At 43.4% G+C, this 19254-nt stretch overlaps 1 protein-coding gene and 2 long non-coding RNA genes across 5 annotated transcripts; 1 reads left to right on the forward strand and 2 right to left on the reverse strand.

Annotated features, from left to right (window-relative positions):
* The first annotated feature begins 7193 nt into the window (after positions 1-7193).
* On the forward strand, positions 7194-10807 carry EBP (EBP cholestenol delta-isomerase). Its single transcript, XM_081895114.1, has 4 exons — positions 7194-7598; positions 8015-8051; positions 8979-9109; positions 9813-10807. Exons 1-4 carry the CDS (start codon positions 7283-7285, stop codon positions 10022-10024), a joined length of 696 nt encoding a protein of 231 aa, XP_081751240.1. The 5' UTR covers positions 7194-7282; the 3' UTR covers positions 10025-10807.
* Positions 10808-12333: 1526 nt separating this feature from the next.
* Positions 12334-14303, reverse strand: LOC309360382. The gene is made up of 2 exons (XR_014164080.1): positions 13584-14303; positions 12334-13521 (listed from the first exon to the last, which is right to left on the reverse strand). It is a non-coding gene; the product is annotated as an uncharacterized lncRNA (long non-coding RNA).
* Positions 14304-14313: 10 nt separating this feature from the next.
* On the reverse strand, positions 14314-17600 carry LOC309360349. 3 transcript variants are annotated; one of them, XR_014164024.1, is made up of 4 exons: positions 17353-17600; positions 15123-15692; positions 14852-14907; positions 14314-14758 (listed from the first exon to the last, which is right to left on the reverse strand). It is a non-coding gene; the product is annotated as an uncharacterized lncRNA (long non-coding RNA). The 3 variants fall into 3 exon arrangements; XR_014164025.1 differs by lacking the exon at positions 17353-17600 and having other exon boundaries at positions 15123-15431; positions 15525-17317; XR_014164026.1 differs by lacking the exon at positions 17353-17600 and having other exon boundaries at positions 15123-17317.
* Positions 17601-19254: the final 1654 nt, after the last annotated feature.

Below are 19254 nucleotides of genomic sequence, written 5' to 3' on the forward strand. Positions count from 1 at the left end.
AGGAACAGTTGGATCTCCGGAGTGGCCAATCCGAGGGAAGGGATGGAGGAGGGGGCAGGTGGGCAGCCAATGCGGAAGAGGTGCAGGGAAACTAAAATAATAAAATACAAGAAAAGAGCTTGGTATTCCCGGGTTCGACTCGTGTTTGCGCTCCGGAGAGTCCTTCAAACGATTCCACACGCACGCGGTGGGACAGGGGGCAAAACTGTCCGGCAGCATGATAAAGATGAATGTATTGCCTAGAATGGTGTTTTTGTTTCAAACATTACAAATTGTGGACAAGATGGATTGTTTCAAGAAGTGGCAGAAAGATATTTCTAAATTTGTCTGGCAGGGCAAGAAGCCCAGAATAAAATTTAAGATTTTAACTGATGCGAAGGATAGGGGGGATTTGCCCTGCCAGACTTTAAACTTTATTATGAAGCAGCAGCTTTCTGCTGGCTGAAAAACTGGCTACTTCTTGAGGACACAGACATTTTGGATTTAGAAGGGTTTAACAATGTTTTTGGGTGGCATGCATATTTATGGTATGACAAGGTTAAGCTACATAAAACATTTAAAAACCATATTGTTAGAAAAGCACTGTTCAATGTTTGGGTTAGGTATAAGGATCTTTTGGAAAACAAAACCCCAAGGTGGCTGTCACCTATGGAAGCAAAAGCCTTGAAAAAGCTTAACATGGAAGCAACATGGCCTAAATATTGTGAAATCTTGGAACAAGAAGGAGATAGGTTGAAATTGCAGAGTTTTGAGAAATTAAAAGATAAAGTGAGAGATTGGCTCCATTATTATCAAATTTTGGAGGCCTACAATAAGGACAAGAGAGTTGGCTTCCAGGTGGAAAAATCTAAACTAGAAACAGAATTGCTGGAATCCAATACTAAGACTTTGTCAAAAATGTATAATCTGCTGTTAAAATGGAATACTGAGGATGAGACGGTTAAGTCTGCAATGATCAAGTGGGCACAAGATGTGGGTCATAATATTATGAGTGCTGACTGGGACCAGTTATGGACCACCGGTATGAAATTTACAGCATGTAATGCTTTAAGGGAAAATATTATGAAAATGATATACAGGTGGTACATGACCCCAGTCAAACTTGCAAAAATTTACCACTTGCCTGACAACAAATGTTGGAAATGTAAAGAGACTGAAGGTACATTCTTTCACCTTTGGTGGACGTGCCCAAAGATTAAGGCTTTCTGGGAAATGATATATAATGAATTGAAAAAGGTATTTAAGTATACCTTTCTGAAGAAACCAGAGGCCTTTCTCCTGGGCATGGTCGGCCAATTGGTGCTAAAGAAGGATAGAACATTTTTTATGTATGCAACAACAGCAGCAAGAATACTTATCGCAAAGTATTGGAAGACACAAGACCTACCCACTCTGGAAGAATGGCAGATGAAGGTAATAGACTATATGGGACTGGCAGAAATGACCGACAGAATCCAAGAGCAGGGAAGAGAGACGGCGAAAGAAGATTGGAATAAATTTAAGGACTATCTTAAGAAACATTGTAAAATTAATGAATGTTGAAACGATGTTGGTTTAGATACTATGTGGTTACTAGCTGTAATGGGTATGAAAAGGAAAAGAAAGGTAAAGATGTAAACAAGATTAAAGGAAAGGATTTGCTGAACCTAGATTAGAAATTGGAATACAGAAAGGGAAGGTATGAGGAAGTCGGGGAAGTAAGGTTGTAGAAAATAAGGGAATGAATTTATGCTTGTTTTTTTGTTTTGTTTATGTTTTCTATGTTGGTGTTTGTTGTGTTTGTTGGGTTTGTTATGTTTTTATTGTTGCTTTATTATATGTGAAACTTTAATAAAATTTTCTAAAAAAAACCACAAAACCTGTCCGGCAGCATTCTCACCGAGCTACACACCCATGAATATTTTAGGGAAGCCTTGGCAGTTACAACCAGCATAAAATTAATGGAAGATTGCGGTGCAGATATGGACAGGAGTGAATAGGAGCAGCCTGGGAGTAACTAGATGGTAACATTTGGAGTAGAATGATAGAATCATAGAATTGTAGCGTTGGAAGGGACCCCACGGGGTCATCTAGTACAACCCCTTGCAATGCAGGAATCTCAACTCAAGCATCCATGCCAGATGGCCATCCAACCTCTGCTTAAAAATTCCCAGTCCATCACCTTTTGAGGGGAACCTTTACAGTGACGAACTGCTTTGTCAGAAAGTTATTCCTGATATTCAGTCAGACTCTCCATTCTTGTAACTTGAAGCCATTGGTTCCAGTCCTAGCCTCTGGAGTAGGATAAAAGAAGCTTACTCCCTCTTCCATGCAACAGCCCTTTTAATATTGGAAGATGGCTATCATATCTCCTTGGTCTCCTCTTTACCAGGCTAAATGTAGCCAACTGCCTCAACCGTTTCCAAGTACTTACGACATGGAAAATATTTCACAGGACCTGGATATTAAGCACACAATGTATGGAAATTTAACTCCTCCAACAAGAACAATAGAAGGGCAAGAGAAACCTGAGGCTATTTGGGCTAATTAGTACAATTAGTATTAATTTTACAAACCATCAGTGTTCCTTTTGCAATTTATCTTCAACTCTGCGTTTCCAGAGGGGTGAGTTTTATAGAATCCTCTCATAATCTTTTGTCAATCAAGCTCCTTGCAGGTGTGACCTAGCAATTTCTACTGTAGACAAAACACTTACGGCAGGGCTTTTGCTGACAGAGTTCATTAGGTGAATCCCACCCATAGTATCCAGCCACATCAGAACAGCATAATCTGTGCCACAACTGGAAAGCAGGAAAATGTGCTGTGTGCAGTGCAGATAATGCAAGGCAGTTAAACCAAGCACAGTTTATTGATTTATTCATTTTATTTTATTTTACTATATTTCTAAACTGTATATTCCAAGAAATGTCCAAGCACATGATATACATTACAGCATCAAGAAATTAGACTTCCCAGAAAACATCTGCCAGTTTTAGAGATGGAAACATAGCACTACATTTGAGAGTGTAATTCCTCTGCCCCCCCCCCACCTGTTAGATTATGGCTGTTTGCAGACCTGTTTACTGTGCATGATGTGCTCTCCCAAGGATGCAGAGGTTTAGTCAAAAACACACAGCATCAGCTACAGCCCATCTCTATCCTGTTGTTTCTTATTAAATACTGTATTTTGATGTGCTCCCCCACCAAACACCTTCAATCTGAATTGAGAAAAAGAATGACCTTGCTGTATTTTAAGCCAGTAGCGTGTACATGAAGAACACAAAAATGTGAAATAAAGGTCAGGGGCACGTGCAAAGAGAAGATAAGGAAAATGGCCTGGGCGGAAGCATGTATGGGCGGTGCCTGCCTTAAACAGATTATATAGAATTTGCTATGCAAGCTAGGCAAGTGCGTATTTTTTTTTTTAATAGAATATTTATTAAGATTTTCTTTTTTTTATCATTCTTTTTTATTGATTATTTCCAAAAAGCATACAAAGTAACACACAAATACAAAAAAAGAGAAAAAAATTACACAGAAAAGAAAAATTAAAAATAATAAACAACAATTATCATTTCCATATCATCCATATAACATAGTCATCTTTTGCGGGACTTCCTTCAGCCTGTCCGTAAATCATTCGAAGCAATAAATAAGGTTACACGTTTCATTACTTATATTGTCATTATGCCGATTCCTAATTCCTGTTTGCTTTGTACAATAACTCTTAGTCTTTCACAGTGCGTCTCTAAATCCCTTTAGCGTTATTTGTCCTTCACTAATACATTCCAGATAATCTACATACTTTTCCCAATCTTTGGTGAACACTTGGTGTCTTATGTATCTTACTTTTCCTGTTAATCTATCCAACTCTGCATAATCCGACAATTTAGATCTCCACTCCTCCACCGTTGGGGTTTCCCGTAGTTTCCACCTCTGAGCTAATACTACCCTTGCTGCCGTAACCGCATAGTATACCAATCTGCGGTCTTCCTTTTTTATCTCTTGTCCTAATATCCCTAGAAGGAAGATTTCTGGTTTCTTTATGAACGTGTACTTTAATATCTTCTTCAATTAAGTGTGTACTTTCTCCCAAAATTGTTTCACCCTTCTGCACTCCCACCACATATGGTAGAAGGAGCCCTCTATGTCTTTGCATCTCCAGCACTTATTATCCACCTTATACATTTTTGATAATTTCATGGGTGTCAAGTACCACCTATAAAACATCTTCATGACATTTTCCCTTATCGAATTACACGCCGTAAAGTTTACCCCCTCCCTCCAAATTTTCTCCCAATCCTCAAACTGTATACTATGACCTATATCCCTTGACCAGTGGGTCATCACCGATTTTACTTCCTCATCGCCTAAATTCCAGTCCAACAACATCCTGTATGTCTTAGATATAATTTTCACTTTAATATTTATTATTTCTGTCTGGAATTTTGAGTCTTTATCAGCATAACCTCTTTCTTTGATATCTTTACTATTTATTAAGATTTTCAATAATAATACAATGAAAAAGAAAAAGAAAAAATAACAAAAATACAAAAATAAAGATAATTAAAAACACACAGAATTTCCATTACTTATTTTCCTTTAACTTATTTCCCGGACCTCCTCATACCTCCCTTTTTTGTATTCCAATTCAGATTGTTAGTTCAGCAAATCCTTACCATTAAATTTTTACTTATTTCTAAACCTTTTTTTTCATATTCTCTTAAGCATTACAGCTGGAAACCACTTAATTTCTATCCAACATCATTCTAACATTCATTAATTTTACAATATTTCTGTAAGTAGTCTTTAAATTGCTTCCAATCTTCTTCCGCCGACTCTTCTCCCTGGTCTCGGATTCTGCCAGTCATTTCTGCCAATCCCATATAGTCCATCACCTTCATCTGCCATTCTTCCAGAGTGGGTAAACCAACATCGTTTCAACATTCATTAATTTTACAATGTTTCTTAAGATAGTCCTTAAATTTATTCCAATCTTCTTTCGCCTTCTCTCTTCCCTGGTCTCGGATTCTGTCGGTCATTTCTGCCTGTCCCATATAGTCTATTACCTTCATCTGCCATTCTTTCAGAGTGGATAGATCTTGTGTCCTCCAATACTTTGCAATGAGGATTCTTGCTGCTGTTGTTGCATACATAAAGAAAGTTCTATCCTTCTTTGGCACCAATTGGCCGACCATGCCCAGGAGAAAGGCCTCTGTGAAGAATTAAGTTCGTTGTTATTGTTCATCTGTTTATTGTTACTTTTTCTGTTTTTCTGTATCATTCTGCCTTGTGGTTTTTGTTATCATTGTGGAAAATCTAATAAAAATTATAAAAGATGAAGTGTTGGAAGTTGCCCAGAGTGGCTGAAAATCTGCTATCCACTTGCACTCTTAATTTGCCAGAGTGCCTCTGGGCAAATTAAGGGGGCAGAGGACAGGGGTCTACTATTCTTTTTTTTTAATTTTTATTGCTTTTTAACATACATACATATCATACATATCACAATTTTTTTAAAATTTTTATTATTATTATTATTTTATTTTTTAGACAGGGGTCTACTATTCAGCATTCCCAGCCAGCCTGGAAGTGAAAGGGCGAAAGTGGCGCAAGAGCAAAATCCTCGGGTCTCAGGGAGGCAAACTAGGTCTACGAAAGAAACAACCTGCAGATCTAGAACATGAACTCACATCGCCTCAGCCGCTCTGCAACCAATCATTATGCTGAGCTGCCCGTGACGTCAATATTTACGCTCCCGTTGGAAGCCTAGGTGGTCGCCCGCCACCGACTCGCTGCAGGATGATTGGGTGAAGTGCCCGCCAATCAACACCGAAGGGAAACCCTATTGGCTGTGGAGGTAAGAGGGCGATATCGGCGAGGGCAGCAGCTGCTGAGCTGCAGGTTCATTTATTCTGCAGGCGCCTTCGTGGACGGAGGCAGTGCTGGTAAGTAAGGGCTCGGAAGCGCCTATATTGCTGTTGGTGGGGAAGGCGTGCAGCGCTGCAGTGCATTCTCATCTCTCTTCCAAACCTCGGGTTGTGGGTGGTGGTGGGGAAAGCACTCTGTGCATGCCCAGGGGCGATGCGAGTTCGTCTCTGATGAATGCCAATCGGGAGAACTGTATTCTTTTTTGGCGATCACTCTTAGCGGAGTAAGATTGTCTTCCATAAGGCAATCTTCCATTGTCAGTGTACTGGAAGAAGCAAAGTGTTGCAATGATTTTTCAATATAAACTTTGGACTGGTCACGTTGTTTGGATGCCTGATGATCGTCTTCCAAAGCAACTACTCTATTCCAAACTTAAAAAAGGAAAGCGTAATGCTGGTGGTCAACAAAAGAGGTTGCTCTCAAGGTAAATCTAAAAAATGTAGTATAAACACCAACAACTGCGAATCACTGGCCTGTGAGTGTTCCAGTTGGAGACATCCTTTACCAAAGGTGTCATGGACTTTGAAAAAACTCAAACTCAGGGAGAAAAGGAGAAATAAGCTAAGAGAATGGTATGTTTTGGAAGATCTTCACTGTGATCAACTTCCACCCAGAAACCTATGTACCCACTGTGGAAGGATGCACGGATCCAGAGTTGGCCTCCACAGTCACTTATGGACACACTGTTAAGACCATATTCATGGAAGGTAATCTAACTTGACTACAAGTGATCGCCAAAGAAGAAAGAAGTACCTGCTGCACAGCAGGTGCAGTGTGGTTTGGGGAAAACAGTCTCATGGGCCCAATTGGGGCCTCTGGTGGGCCCAGTTTGACCAGAGGTTCCCCATCCATGCTCTACATAGTTTTATGTGGAAGGTGTAAAAATATTGTAATGACCAGGCTGCTGCGTGTTAGGAAGGCAGCATAGAGAAATCTTCATGTGGAGGTGGTTTCCTGCTTCCTCTAAGTAACCTACTCCTTCTGGAGTCACCTTATCTAATGGAGGTTTGGAAACAAAAGATTCTTAAAGGAAAGATATTATGGATTACTAAACAATGGGGACCTATATGTAAATCTGTTGGCTAGATAAAACATTGATTTATTTGTATATGTAGTCTTTCCACCTCTTTTGATATGGGCTACAGTTCTAGTTTTCTGGACATCCCATGACCTCAAATTACATTGTTCTGTGTACTTCTAAGTAATAGTTCAAACATTTCCCATAGTTGTGACAATGGTAACTCATTAGCCCAGAATCCATATTCATTTCACATGTGCTTTCTAGTGAATTAACATTACCAACTCTGTTTCTTTATTGCAGAGCGAAAGAGCATTCACCGGTTTCAGCAACTTGGTTTAGTTCCCCTCGAGCGCCATGGGGTTAGAAGCGAAGCACCTTGCTGTTCCCCACCCTTACTGGCCTCGAAACTTGGAGCTCCAGCACTACATCCCCAATGACCGCCCCACGTGGCAGATATTGACTTTCCTCTTCTCTGTCTCTGGGCTCCTGCTGGTAGTAACTTGGCTCATAGCAAGATGGCAGAACAGGACAGCTGCACCGTTTGGAACCTGGCGCTCCTTGGCTATCTGCTGGTTTGCTGTCTGTGGCTTTATTCATGGTGTCATTGAAGGCTGGTTCAGCCTGTACCACAAGGAAATCGCAGGGGACCAGTCTTTTCTTTCACAGCTCTGTAAGACTGACTTGATGGTGGGGGAATGAAGGGCATGTATGCAAACCCCAGAGTTCTTCTCCCATTCTCCCAGTTCTGGGGAAAGTATGTCGTAGCAGTTAAATAAGGGGAGCATTATATAGACTCTATCATTAACATTTTATTTTATTTATTCAGTATCTATCCCACCCTTTCTCCCCAAACCAGCAAATAGAACAAAGTAGCATTATTATTATTTTTTTGCAGAGATGTAATATGCTTAAATTGGCTTTGTTTCCACTTGGAAATTGGTGCTGAATTCAAAAGTCTGAACAGTTCTCTTTACCTAATTGCTAGTTAGTGAAATACACAAGCTTTTCAATTCATGTGAAATTTTGTGCTTCTCAGCTTATTATAACCAATGTTGTGCCTTATTTTCTCTCCTCACTATGCTATAGGGAAGGAATACGCCAAAGGTGACAGCAGATACGTCATGTGAGTGTCTGCTTTGAGGCGGTGGGGTAGCTGTTTGTCTATATCGTAATGGAGGGAAAGGATTCAGACGTGCAAAGATCCAGCACTGAATCATTAGAAACAGAAAGATTGGTGTGGGGGAGCACTAACAGCTTTAAAAGGCTATAGATGCATATTTTAAGCTACATCTTAGAACATGGCGGACCATAAGGAGGTAAAGTGGGACAGCCTTGCATGGGATTACCCTGAGTAATTTCTCTTGCGTTTCCTCAGCAGAGCTTGCATTTGGGGCGAATGATACTTTACCTGAGAAGCCACTGTTGTTGGCATTAGATGGTTAACAGCTTCTGGGGTAGCCATGTTAATCCGTTGCAGCAAAAAACAAGAAAATTTGCCTCCTTGTGCCTTAAAGAAGAAGACATTTGTTGTAGCCTAAGCTAGGCTTGGAGAAACTTGGGGCTGGGGGAGCAGCCCTCGAGGCCTCTCTGCCTGGTTCTCAGGACTCTTCCCCAGGCAACCCCTCTGCTCCCCAAAACACACCCCTTGAGTTGTTCTGCCTGGCTGGAATGTGTCCCTGGACTCTTGTGTGGCTCGATGAAGGGGAATCTCCCGACTTCTGTGCAGTTGCAATGCAGCCTGTTGTACAAAGTCACATCCAGAAAAGCTCTGCTTGCTTTTCTTTCTGGCCCCGCCCACCAGTGGAATGTGGGCCCCAGAAAGCATTCTGCAGGGTAGTGCAACCTTTGGGCCGAAAAAGCTCCCCCCCCCCCAGCATAAGCATTTGTGGACTCAAGTCTGTTTCTTAATGATGCTTCAATGCATCTGATATTGGAGCTGGGGAGGTAGAAATGTGAAGAGTGAGTCCAGAGAGAAATGCAATGCAAAAAAAAAACAGTTTGGATGGTTGTCGATCCCCAAGTGATTTCTATTTCACTTTTGTCCCTACAGATCAGACAGTTTCACAGTTTGTGTGGAGACCATCACAGCCTTCGCCTGGGGGCCCCTCTCCATCTGGACTGTGTTAGCATTTCTTTCAGACCAGCCCCATCGGTTTGTGCTGCAGCTGATTGTGTCGCTGGGTAGGTATATGAGGCACACACAAGGATAGATTTCTAAATATAATGATGGCCGAGCTCAACTGTATCCCAGTCCCCTGTTCCTTTTCACCACATGTTCTGCACTGGAAGAATGCCTGAAAAGTTTGCTGCATGCTCCTTGTGTTCCTGGCATCCATAACCCCTCACCTTGTCTCCCCACCCCAAACAATTAAAAAAAATCCAAGTTATCTCTCTCACACTCAATTACAACCACTGGAAAACCTAGGAAACTCATGGAACTAGGAAATTTGGGCTGTGTATCTTTTTTGTCTGGTTCTAATCCAGACGTGGGGAACCTTGGGCCCAGCGGCCAAATGTGGCTGTCCAGATCTCTTGCCTCTGGCCCTCAGGGTTCTCTCCCAGGCCCTGCCCACTCCTGTGCCAGGCCCTTCACTGGCCCTGCTCAACTTGCTTCCTGGTGTGCTTGTGTGTCTCTGGAACTGTGGTCCTGCTTTTCACTTACCTGGCTGGAGAGATGTGTGTGAAAACTTCTGAAGTGTTCATGACATGAATGTAGCCTATGAGAAAAAAGCAGGAGTCAAAGTTGTTCCGGCACTCTAGCCACACCCATTGCTGGTAAGTGGCCCCCAGATGGTTGCCCATGAAGGGATGTGGCCCCTTGGGCTGAAAAGGGTTCCTTACCCCCTGCTCTAATTGGTTGTCTTGTCTCTACCATTCACTGCAGGCCAGCTCTATGGAGATGTTCTGTACTTTTCTACCGAGTATTTCGAGGGCTTCAGTCACAGTGAGATAGGGCACCCGATATACTTCTGGTTTTATTTTGTCTTCATGAATGCTTTGTGGATCATCATTCCTTCCATCCTCATCCTGGATGCTTGGAAGCACCTCAGCGCTTGCCAGAAGATAACGGATGCTGGCAAATTCAAGAAGCACTGACCTCTTGCATAGTGGATCATCATGAACACATATGCCATTGGAGAAGCACTGGAATAATTCAGGGATTGGTTGGCTACTTTCTGGTGCCTTGTCTAGGTTTATTTCGTCCACTGCCCTCATCAACTAGGGACATTCTCCAAGTATCCACCAATTACCCTTCCCCGGGATTAAGTGGAATGGCCTTCTGTATCTATTTTACAGCTGCTGGAATATGCTCTGTCCTGCAGCTCCTTCCAGAAGAGACTTCTATCAAAGACCCCTGGAACTGAGAGCTGGGGCAAGGCAGGGAGAGTGTGTTGAGGGGAAGCCCTATTGAATTTGGTAGGTTTTACTTCTGAGCAAATGGGTTGCAGGTCCCATTATGGGTAGCCTCCATCATGCAATTCTGTATTAGACTAAGCAGAGCAGTGCTATGAAGACTTCATATAGGGCTCTGTGTGAGTGCTAGACCCTGGGGTTAGGGTTATATCTCAAGCTAAATGAGGCTGCAGAGTAGAAGCATCCAGTTGTTTTAATTTCTGTTTGGGATGCTTGTGTACCTAGTTGTGAAGGCAGCACAAAATCCACCATTAATAATATTACGCTGATTTCACATCTAGATCTCTTCTTAAGAGGGGACCTTTCTCCTGCTTTTGAAACAAGTTTCTTTTCTGTAAACTATGCTCCTAAGCATTCCAGTACATTTTCAAAGGAACGCCTTTAGTACCTTGCATATGCTGCTGAACTCACTGGTTTTGTAAAATGAGATACAATTGTTTTTTAAATAAATGATGATCCACCTGCTTCCTTGTCTGTTGAAACTGTGTGCATGGCAGGTGGGGAAGTGTGTAAGGAGGCCAAGAAGAAGCTCTGCTTGGTGGAAATCTTCATGCAAAATTCTATACAAAGTGCTACTTATGTTTAAGAGTTGCCTTAAATCAGTGGTGGCGAACCTATGGCACGCGTGCCAGAGAGGGCACTCACATCCTTCTCTGTGGCCATGCACACTGTCGCCCCAGCTTCCATGCTAGGCGCGCGAGCACCGAAAGCCTGCAGCCCTGGTACCATAGCTTCCATGTTGGGGGCAGGGAAGGAGTGAGGAGGAGAGGAGGGCTGGGTTAGGGTAAGGGTAAGGATTAGAATTGGGACACGGGTGGCGCTGTGTTCTAAACTACAGAGCCTAGGGCTTGCCAATCGGAAGGTCAGCAGTTCGAATCCCCACAACTGGGGTGAGCTCCCGTTGCTCGGTCTCAGTTCCTGCCCACCTAGCAGGTCAAAAACACGTCAAGTGCAAGTAGATAAATAGGTACTGCTCTGGAGAGAAGGTAAACGGTGTTTCCATGCGCTGCTCTGGTTCGCCAGAAGTGGCATAGTCATGCTGGCCACATGACCCGGAATTTGTCTGCAGACAAATTCCGGCTCCCTCAGCCTATAGAGCAAGATGAGCATTAAACCCCAGAGTCGTCCGCGACTGGACCTAACGGTCAGGGGTACCCTTACTTTTACCCTTACCTTAAAGGATTAGAATTAGGGGTTAGTGTCAGGGTCAGTGTTAGTGTTGTTTTATGTTTTCTTGTGATTTTGATTGATTTGCAGTTGGTTTGCCTTTTTCAATTTGTTGTGTTGCTGCTTTTTCACGGGTTGTAAGTTTGTTGGCTTTTGGTTTTCTGGAAAGTTTCAGTTTTTACTTTGAATGCAGCCCTGCAGCCTCAGCGCTAAGTGAGGGAAAGCTGGGCCGGGGCTCTACTTCTGAGAGATCCCTGCCTCCACTCCTGCTTGCAAGCAAGTAGGAGTCGGATCGGGCTGCACCGCTAGGCAGCGTTGCGGCTTGCACGGGAACAGGAGCTGGATCGGGGCTGCTCAGCTGGGGAGGTGCAGGCTCCTTCACACTTTCTGTTGAGGGGTTCGCGGCTGCAATCCCCTCAAGTAAGAAGTTTAAAGGAGCCCCCACCTCCACATCAGATCCCCTCCAAACCCATGAAGGCAGCCAGGCTGAATAGCTGCTGGGGTTGGGGAAGGTGGAAGCAGCCCGGAAGTTGCATCTGAGAGACCCTGCACCACCTGAGGGCAGCCAGGCACTCCTCAGCTTCCGAAAAAAGGTCCAAAACTGGAACACTCATTTCCAGGTTTGAAGTGTTCAGTTCCAAGTAGTTTGAGAACGAAGCTGTTAAAAAACTGAGGTACCACTGTATTTATTTCCCCCAATTTGAACTGTATTTATTTTTCCCCCGGTGGTGATTTTCTTGAGTCAAAATTAGGGTACCCCTAAACATTTTTTTGGGAAAAAAGCACTGAGTTATACCATAAAATTATATATCAATGCAAAAACCTTTATGAAGGATTATTTATTACAACAGCAGTCATAAAGAAGAAACGTGAAACGCAGAGAAAATGAGATATACAGGTTAAATTGCCGTGTTGACACTTTACAATAAATAAGTGGGTTTTGGGTTGCAGTTTGGGCACTTGGTCTCTACCAGCCCTGAAAGCAAACTACAAAACTAAATACTTGTTTCTGCACTAGTAATTTCTTCAAGCATCGCCCTCCTTACAGTGCAAGGCAGTAATCCCACTCTGGGGGTTACCTGACCATGGATAACAGGGGCAAGACTATCCTAGTTCAGGATCAGCAATGGCTGGCAAGAAGCGCTCTTGGATCTTTTTACACAAGCACAAATCCAGGTTTCAGCATGCGTGCCTTCAAGAGGGAGCTGCAAGTATAACTAACGACAAATGTCAAACAGAAATTCAACAGGTGAAGTTTTCACTAGAATGCCAAAGTGGGGAGGTTTTGCTTGCTGTTTAAAAGTAGGAGCCCTGCCAGAAATAAATAAAAAAGGCAAATCTTCCTATATAAATAGGATTTCAAGGCCACACCAGCCATTTTGGCTCCTCTGTCACTTGACCCCCTCCTCTTCCTCACTGCCAGCTATTAGCTGCTTTCTCCCTGGTGGCAAGAGAGACAGAGAGTGTGCAGCAATGGGGATGGGGAACCTGGGTCTCTCCTGGTGCTGCAAGGACTACAACTCCCATTAGCCCTGACCCTCGGTCATACACTGTATAATTGATTAATCTATATGGTGAGCCGGCTCAAATATATTTAATCAGTTAACACATGCAGACTATAAAGTAAAGTACACTGGATAATTTATTAGAGCACCAGATTCTATGTACGGTACTTTGTCTTCTATCAAGGCAGTCCCAGGCTTGCCTGCTTCTCAGCACCCAAAATCTATCAATGTCCAAGAGTATCCGAAAGCAAAGAGTTCCCCGCTGGCTCCAGAACAGAAAAAAACATCTTGGCTCTAAGGATGGCATGTTCAGGGCCTCTTCTGACCTCAGTAGCCCATGGGCAAGTCCAGAATCCATCCAAAACTATTGGGAAGCTTCCTCTTGCAACCATCTATCAAGCCACAGGAGGCCCAAACAGGTCCATAGTTTCCACCACCAAGGAGAGATGCTTCAGGAAGGAGCTGATGGACACACGCAGAATCCGGGCTTCATCTGCTCTCCATCGACTGCAAAAAAATAAAATACACATTTTGCCTCTTGGAGTAGGCGGCGCCTGGCCAATACTCACACATGCAAGATGTCCTCCGTCACATCCAGTTCCTTGCCGATTGCTTCTCAGGTTTCGGGTCCAGGGAGCCCAGCGCAATCTGGGCCAGTGATGATGATGGGAAAAGGATCCTCAGCTCACAGATGTTGGGGGTAGCGATAAGGAGCATAAAACATACAATAAAATTACACACACAAACACGAGCACACTGCCTATCTTTCCAACAAGAGACACTCTCTCTATTCAAGGTCACCATTGTATTCTGTGTTTAATATTTCTGGGAGAGGAGAGCTTCTAGTCCCTGGTTTTTGACGGAGGAGCTCTGACATGGATTTGAATCCCTGCTTATCCATGACTGTGGATGGAGAAAACTCAAGACCAATGTTCAAATTGCAGGGTGGAGGGCAGAGGGGGCCATTTTTGTGCCGACCTCTTTTCCTTCTATTTTTAGAGGGGTTTTGCATCAGGGAAGCAGGGGAAGATATAACTAGAAAAAGGAGGTGGCCCAGGGCATGTGGATTTCATTCAAGGCCTTCCTACCTCTTTCCCTTCACCCCACTCAGTCACCATTCTGTCATATTTGCAGTTGTTAGTGGTCAAAAAGCATTAAAGGGCAACTTATCCCCATTTCTCTCCTCACAAAGAATCCTGGGCACTGCAGCTTACCCCTCACAAAGCTACAAAGTGCCCATAATACTTTGCAGGTGAAACCCTAGCAACCCACCACCTTGATTTCCCAGCAGCTCTTGCTTCATTTAGTTCTTAAGGGGGAGAGAGAGAGAGAGAGAGAGAGGTTGCATTGGAAGTAAGCAGGGACACCGCGGGGGCTTGAACCCCGTCCTGGAAACCAGGAGCGCCAACCACCAGCGTCTTTTGCTTTTTTTTGGCCAATGCAACAAGGTGAAAAGCAAAACCTGAGAGAACACTCTGAATACAGAATGTTCTCTCAGGAAAAAAGAAAACCCTTAAGAATGATGAAGTTGCAGACAGAACACAATCGAGGTTTTATCCCTTGCCATTAGCAAGGGATATTCACCTAGATGTGTTTAAGTCACAGAGTGCCATGTTGACTGCCATTCATTTGCAGGGCACAACAGAGAGACTGGTTCCAGTCTTCAAACTCTGCCTTTATGCTCACCTTTTTGTTTGTCCCTCCGAAGTGTGAATTCATGGGCCTGGAACTTCCTTCTGCTGGTCTGTGAAAAGCAATCTGGACTCATTACTTTGCCCCCAGCCCTTTCCCACCAATTCCAGAGAAATGTTTTTGGAACACATCTGGTTTTATTGACCTGACTTCTGCAGGAAGAGCTGGCTTCACCTGAGTGTGGTGGGCTCTTGGACAGAACTGTGAAGAGATCAAGCGGGGGGAAATGGAGAAGCCAGCACAAAAGGATTGGACTGAAAAAGATCCCTGAATTTTGGAGTGTGAAGTTCACTTGCTGTTAAGTTTTCTGAAGGCTTGCAAAATTCTACTTCTTGCGTCCCTGAGATGCACCTGGAAGAGACTAGGGTCTTGAGCAGCCCTCCCCTCCAGACACAGGAGCAAAAACAGCCGGTTACCTAAAGCAGCGCAGCCAAGACGCAGGTGTCTCTCAATCCTGCACCACAGATGTTCACTTGATGTATCAAGAGCTCTGACATTGCCTTTTGTCAATGGAGCAGATCTGCTTCCGGCACAGGTAGCTCTGTGAGGTCTGTAAAAAAAAGAGCTGGAACAAAACAAGGCTGGCTGTCCCACCCAAAGATGTACCTTATTGTGTGGCGATGGCACAGGAAAGGGCCTCCCCTGCAGTGGTGTCCCGACACAAGAAGTCCCTCAGGTAGAAGCACGGAGAGCGACCACATCAGGCTTTCGAGTTCGCAGCTCTTCTGAAAAACTGATTGAATAATCAACATTGCTCAATACAAGCTCTTTGGAATATTTAGTTTGCATATGTGGGTATGATTCCATTTAGAGCCTACCTTTTCTCCAACAGGCTCAGGGTGCTTGAATGGTCCCCCTCACTGCGACCTGAAAGAATCTTTGTACAAAGAGCTGCAGGCAGAACACAACAGGGATTTTCTCCTCAGCCAAGCACAAGATACTCACCTACTTGAGTTTCAGCCAGAAGACACACAACCGTATTGCTGCTACAATTAGATGCAATTAGATAGAGCATTTAGAGATTAATTGTTAGTTATTAGTGCCTCTCACCACCTCTGATAATTCAAAAGTTTTTTTACTAGAAGGTTGGATTGCAGTTGAAGGTAAACAAGTGAGAGGTTACAGGCAAAGGAAGCAGTTTGCCACACCAGGTTTTTAAATAAATTACCTTAGGAACAGAAGTGGTGAGGACCCAAATTTTAGTATTTGTCGGAAACCAAGCAGGTTTTCACCAAAAAGCCTGTCATAGAATTTGGGTCAAATAAAATTTTGAATCAGGTCTCAGCATATATGGATCATCTTTCTTGCATTCAAGAGAAATACCGGTACCCCAGGCAAAGAAAATGGGGAGCTACATGCCTCCTTTATCTACAGACCTCTCTTAGAAAATGTTTCACAAATGTGGGTTGTTATTATGATTTTGTGTGGCCACACTCTGGTCATTAGTGGAACAATCAGCCACCCCCTTATCTACGAGTCAAAATGGCCAGAGAGCCAGGATTCATAAGATTTCCAATATTTTCTCAGTCATTTCAGCCTTACCATTAGCAGACAAAATCTTCTGCCCTTTATGTACAGGAAAAAATGGTCAAGGCTCAACCTTCCGTTTAGTAATATGGATGTTCTTAAACGTTTGCTGGACTTTCTTTGCTTAGAAATGGCCGACCAAATGGTGAAAACCTCTACTCACTCCAATGCCTCTACCAGGCCGCCTCTACCATTCCCACCAGTAGATTCACCCTCAAAATGCCTTATTTGCTTTTTCACACTTAAAACAGCCAGGCAACTGTTACAGACAAAGGAAGCAGTTTGATGCATAAGATCTTAAAATGGGTGTTCTAAATTCTAAATTAGGAACAGTAGTATGGATTTATGGATTTATACACATCTGAAGGAACAAAAACTGAACAATATTTTGGTGACCCTCTTCTGCAGTTGCCCAGTAACTACAATTAGGTATAATACTCTCACCCTTGGTTGCTTGCTTTTCACTGCTTCGCCTCATAGCTGTCAGCATTTCCCTTTTTTAAAGGGAAATTCCCTTATTCCGAATAGGATTCCTCACAAGAAAAGGGAAAAGCTGACAGCTATGCTTCTCCTTGTAGCTTTCTCAGTTATTTTCCCCCTTTTTTCTCCTCCCAGAAACAATTCTTGATCCTAATGGCTTCCATACCTTTCCTTGATCAATAGTTACTTTGCTTTCATTATTTTTTAAATTCACCACTCTGAAGTGGCTCCCTGACTGCTTTTCTGTTGCCTTGATTCCAATCAGGAAGGGTGGGGTATTATTAAAATACAATAATAATCACAATCACAATTACAATTACAATTACAATCATAATCATAATACTGCCTCTTCTTAGCTTCATATGCCAAATGCCACCACTTTTAACCCAGCTGCTCAAGAGGGTTTGTTATTCTACTCCTTGGAAGACACATTATGAATAAATGAAGTTCTGCCCATTAGCAAAGGAGCTTTTCTATACCCCCAAGAAGCTATCACAAAGGCAATGCAATGCATTTTTGTCAACAAGGCAACCTGAGCTAACCTGAAATTAAAAGGAGCTATGTTGTCTTCTGCCCCTCTGCTTTGCTCTTTCTCGCATGCACAGCTTTCCCCCTACCCTTCTCACTTCTAAGTCTTACCTGTGTTAAAATCTTCCCAATCTTGGTTTTTCTTACTTCTGGAGTGAGGCTGGAGCGAGGGGTCGCAGACAATGATCAAGGTGCTCTTGGAAGAAGCTACTGATTTTCTGGATCCATTTCCATCAGGGTTTAGGCCTGCTTTTGGCACTGAAACGGCCTTGGTTGCCCTGTACCTCTGTTGAGAGACAAGGGAAGGCGCTCAGTGACCCAGAGTGCCTTCCATCAGCTTTGGCTGGTGCCCCAGCTATGCCCCTATCTGGACAGGTTTACCTAACAGGGATACTCATCTCAAAGGAATGGCCAGACTACCAGGAAAGGCAATCAGATAAGGTATTCTCAGATAACCTGGCAGACAGGAAAAACAACAACATTCAAATTTCTGTTGTAGACCACCTTTTCTGTGATGTAGGTATGATGTTTGTGAGGGGTGGTCTTGGGTTACACCCCTTCTGTGATGGATGTATGATGTATGGAGGGGTAGTCTTGAGCTCCAGGGCAGGGAATTTACAATGTCTATATAAGGGCAGACACACCTTGGTTCTGTGTCCTCCTCCATCCTCCTGCGTGTTGAGGAGGACCCTGTTGCAACAGTTCAATAAAGAGCAGGCTTACTAGCTGCTTTGCTTCTCAGTATTCTCTGGTTGGCCTCTGTTATTTTCTCCTACCGATGGAGAACCTACAAAGGACTCTATAACGGCTCTTGTGTCCTCCATAAGGGAATACAGTGGTGCCTCGCAAGCCGAAATTAATCCGTTCCGCGAGTCTCTTCGTCTTGCGGTTTTTTCGTCTTGCGGCTATTAGCGGCTTAGCAGCTATTAGCGGCTTAGCGGCTATTAACGGCTTAGCAGCTATTAACGGCTTAGCGGCTTAGCGGCTATTAACGGCTTAGCGGCTTAAAGAAAAAGGAAACAAACTCGCAAGAACTCGCAAGACGTTTCATATTGCGAAGCAAGCCCATAGGGAAAATCGTCTTGCGAAGCGACGCAAAAACTGAAAAACCCTTTCGTCTTGCGCGTTTTTCGTTTTGCGAGGCATTCGTCTTGCGGGGCACCACTGTAAGGGCAGATTTTTCTTTATTACAGCCCATCACTAGGTTATCATACTTGACAGTTCAGAATGAACCCCAGACGGCTTGTGTGATTTTATCTACATAGACCCACACTGTAGCCAAGAAGCTTCTGTTCCACCCTAGAGATTAAACCTCTTAAGATCCGCCTCATCTTCCAGGTGCTAATATGAAGGTTTAACAAAATTTATTAAGACTCCTTCAAAGGGGAAATAGGGGCATCTCAATTATTGCTCTGGGGTTGTTCTCTGGGGCAGGGAGAGGCAGTTCTGCTAGTTTGCACCCCAAACCTGCTGTGGATGAGGGAACCTTATTCCATCCTCAGGGCACATTTGCTTCTATTCTAAACACTTCCATTATTTATTTTTGTAAAGGCAAAGCATTAATGTTTAAATTAATATAGATCTGTATTTTAAAAAGGAGGACACAGCATTCAATGTGCCAAAAGAAGGTACTTCTATCTGATGAATTGCAAAGCCAGTAGGAATCTGCATTTCGAACATGAGTGAAGAACCTGCCATGACTACTCTTTAAAGATTGGGTTGAGTTCGATTCCATCTCACACAGTCCCCATCCCACTGGCATGGCTGTGAGAAAGAAGTTGGAGGCTTTTGCTTCCGTTTCAGATAAAGATAAGATAAAGATAAAGATAAATTTATTGTCATTGTCCGTATATACACAGTATACACAACAACGAAAATCAAACACCCAAAGACCGGGTTCACATACACACCTGCACGTATCTCCAACACTCTCATCCTACTCAGACATAATCTACAACAGTGTTTCCCAACCGGTGTTCCGCGGCACACTAGTGTGCCGCGAGAGGTTGCCTG

The sequence above is a fragment of the Podarcis melisellensis genome, assembly GCF_964234715.1.
Source record: "Podarcis melisellensis genome assembly, chromosome: 17".
NCBI lineage: Eukaryota > Metazoa > Chordata > Lepidosauria > Squamata > Lacertidae > Podarcis > Podarcis melisellensis.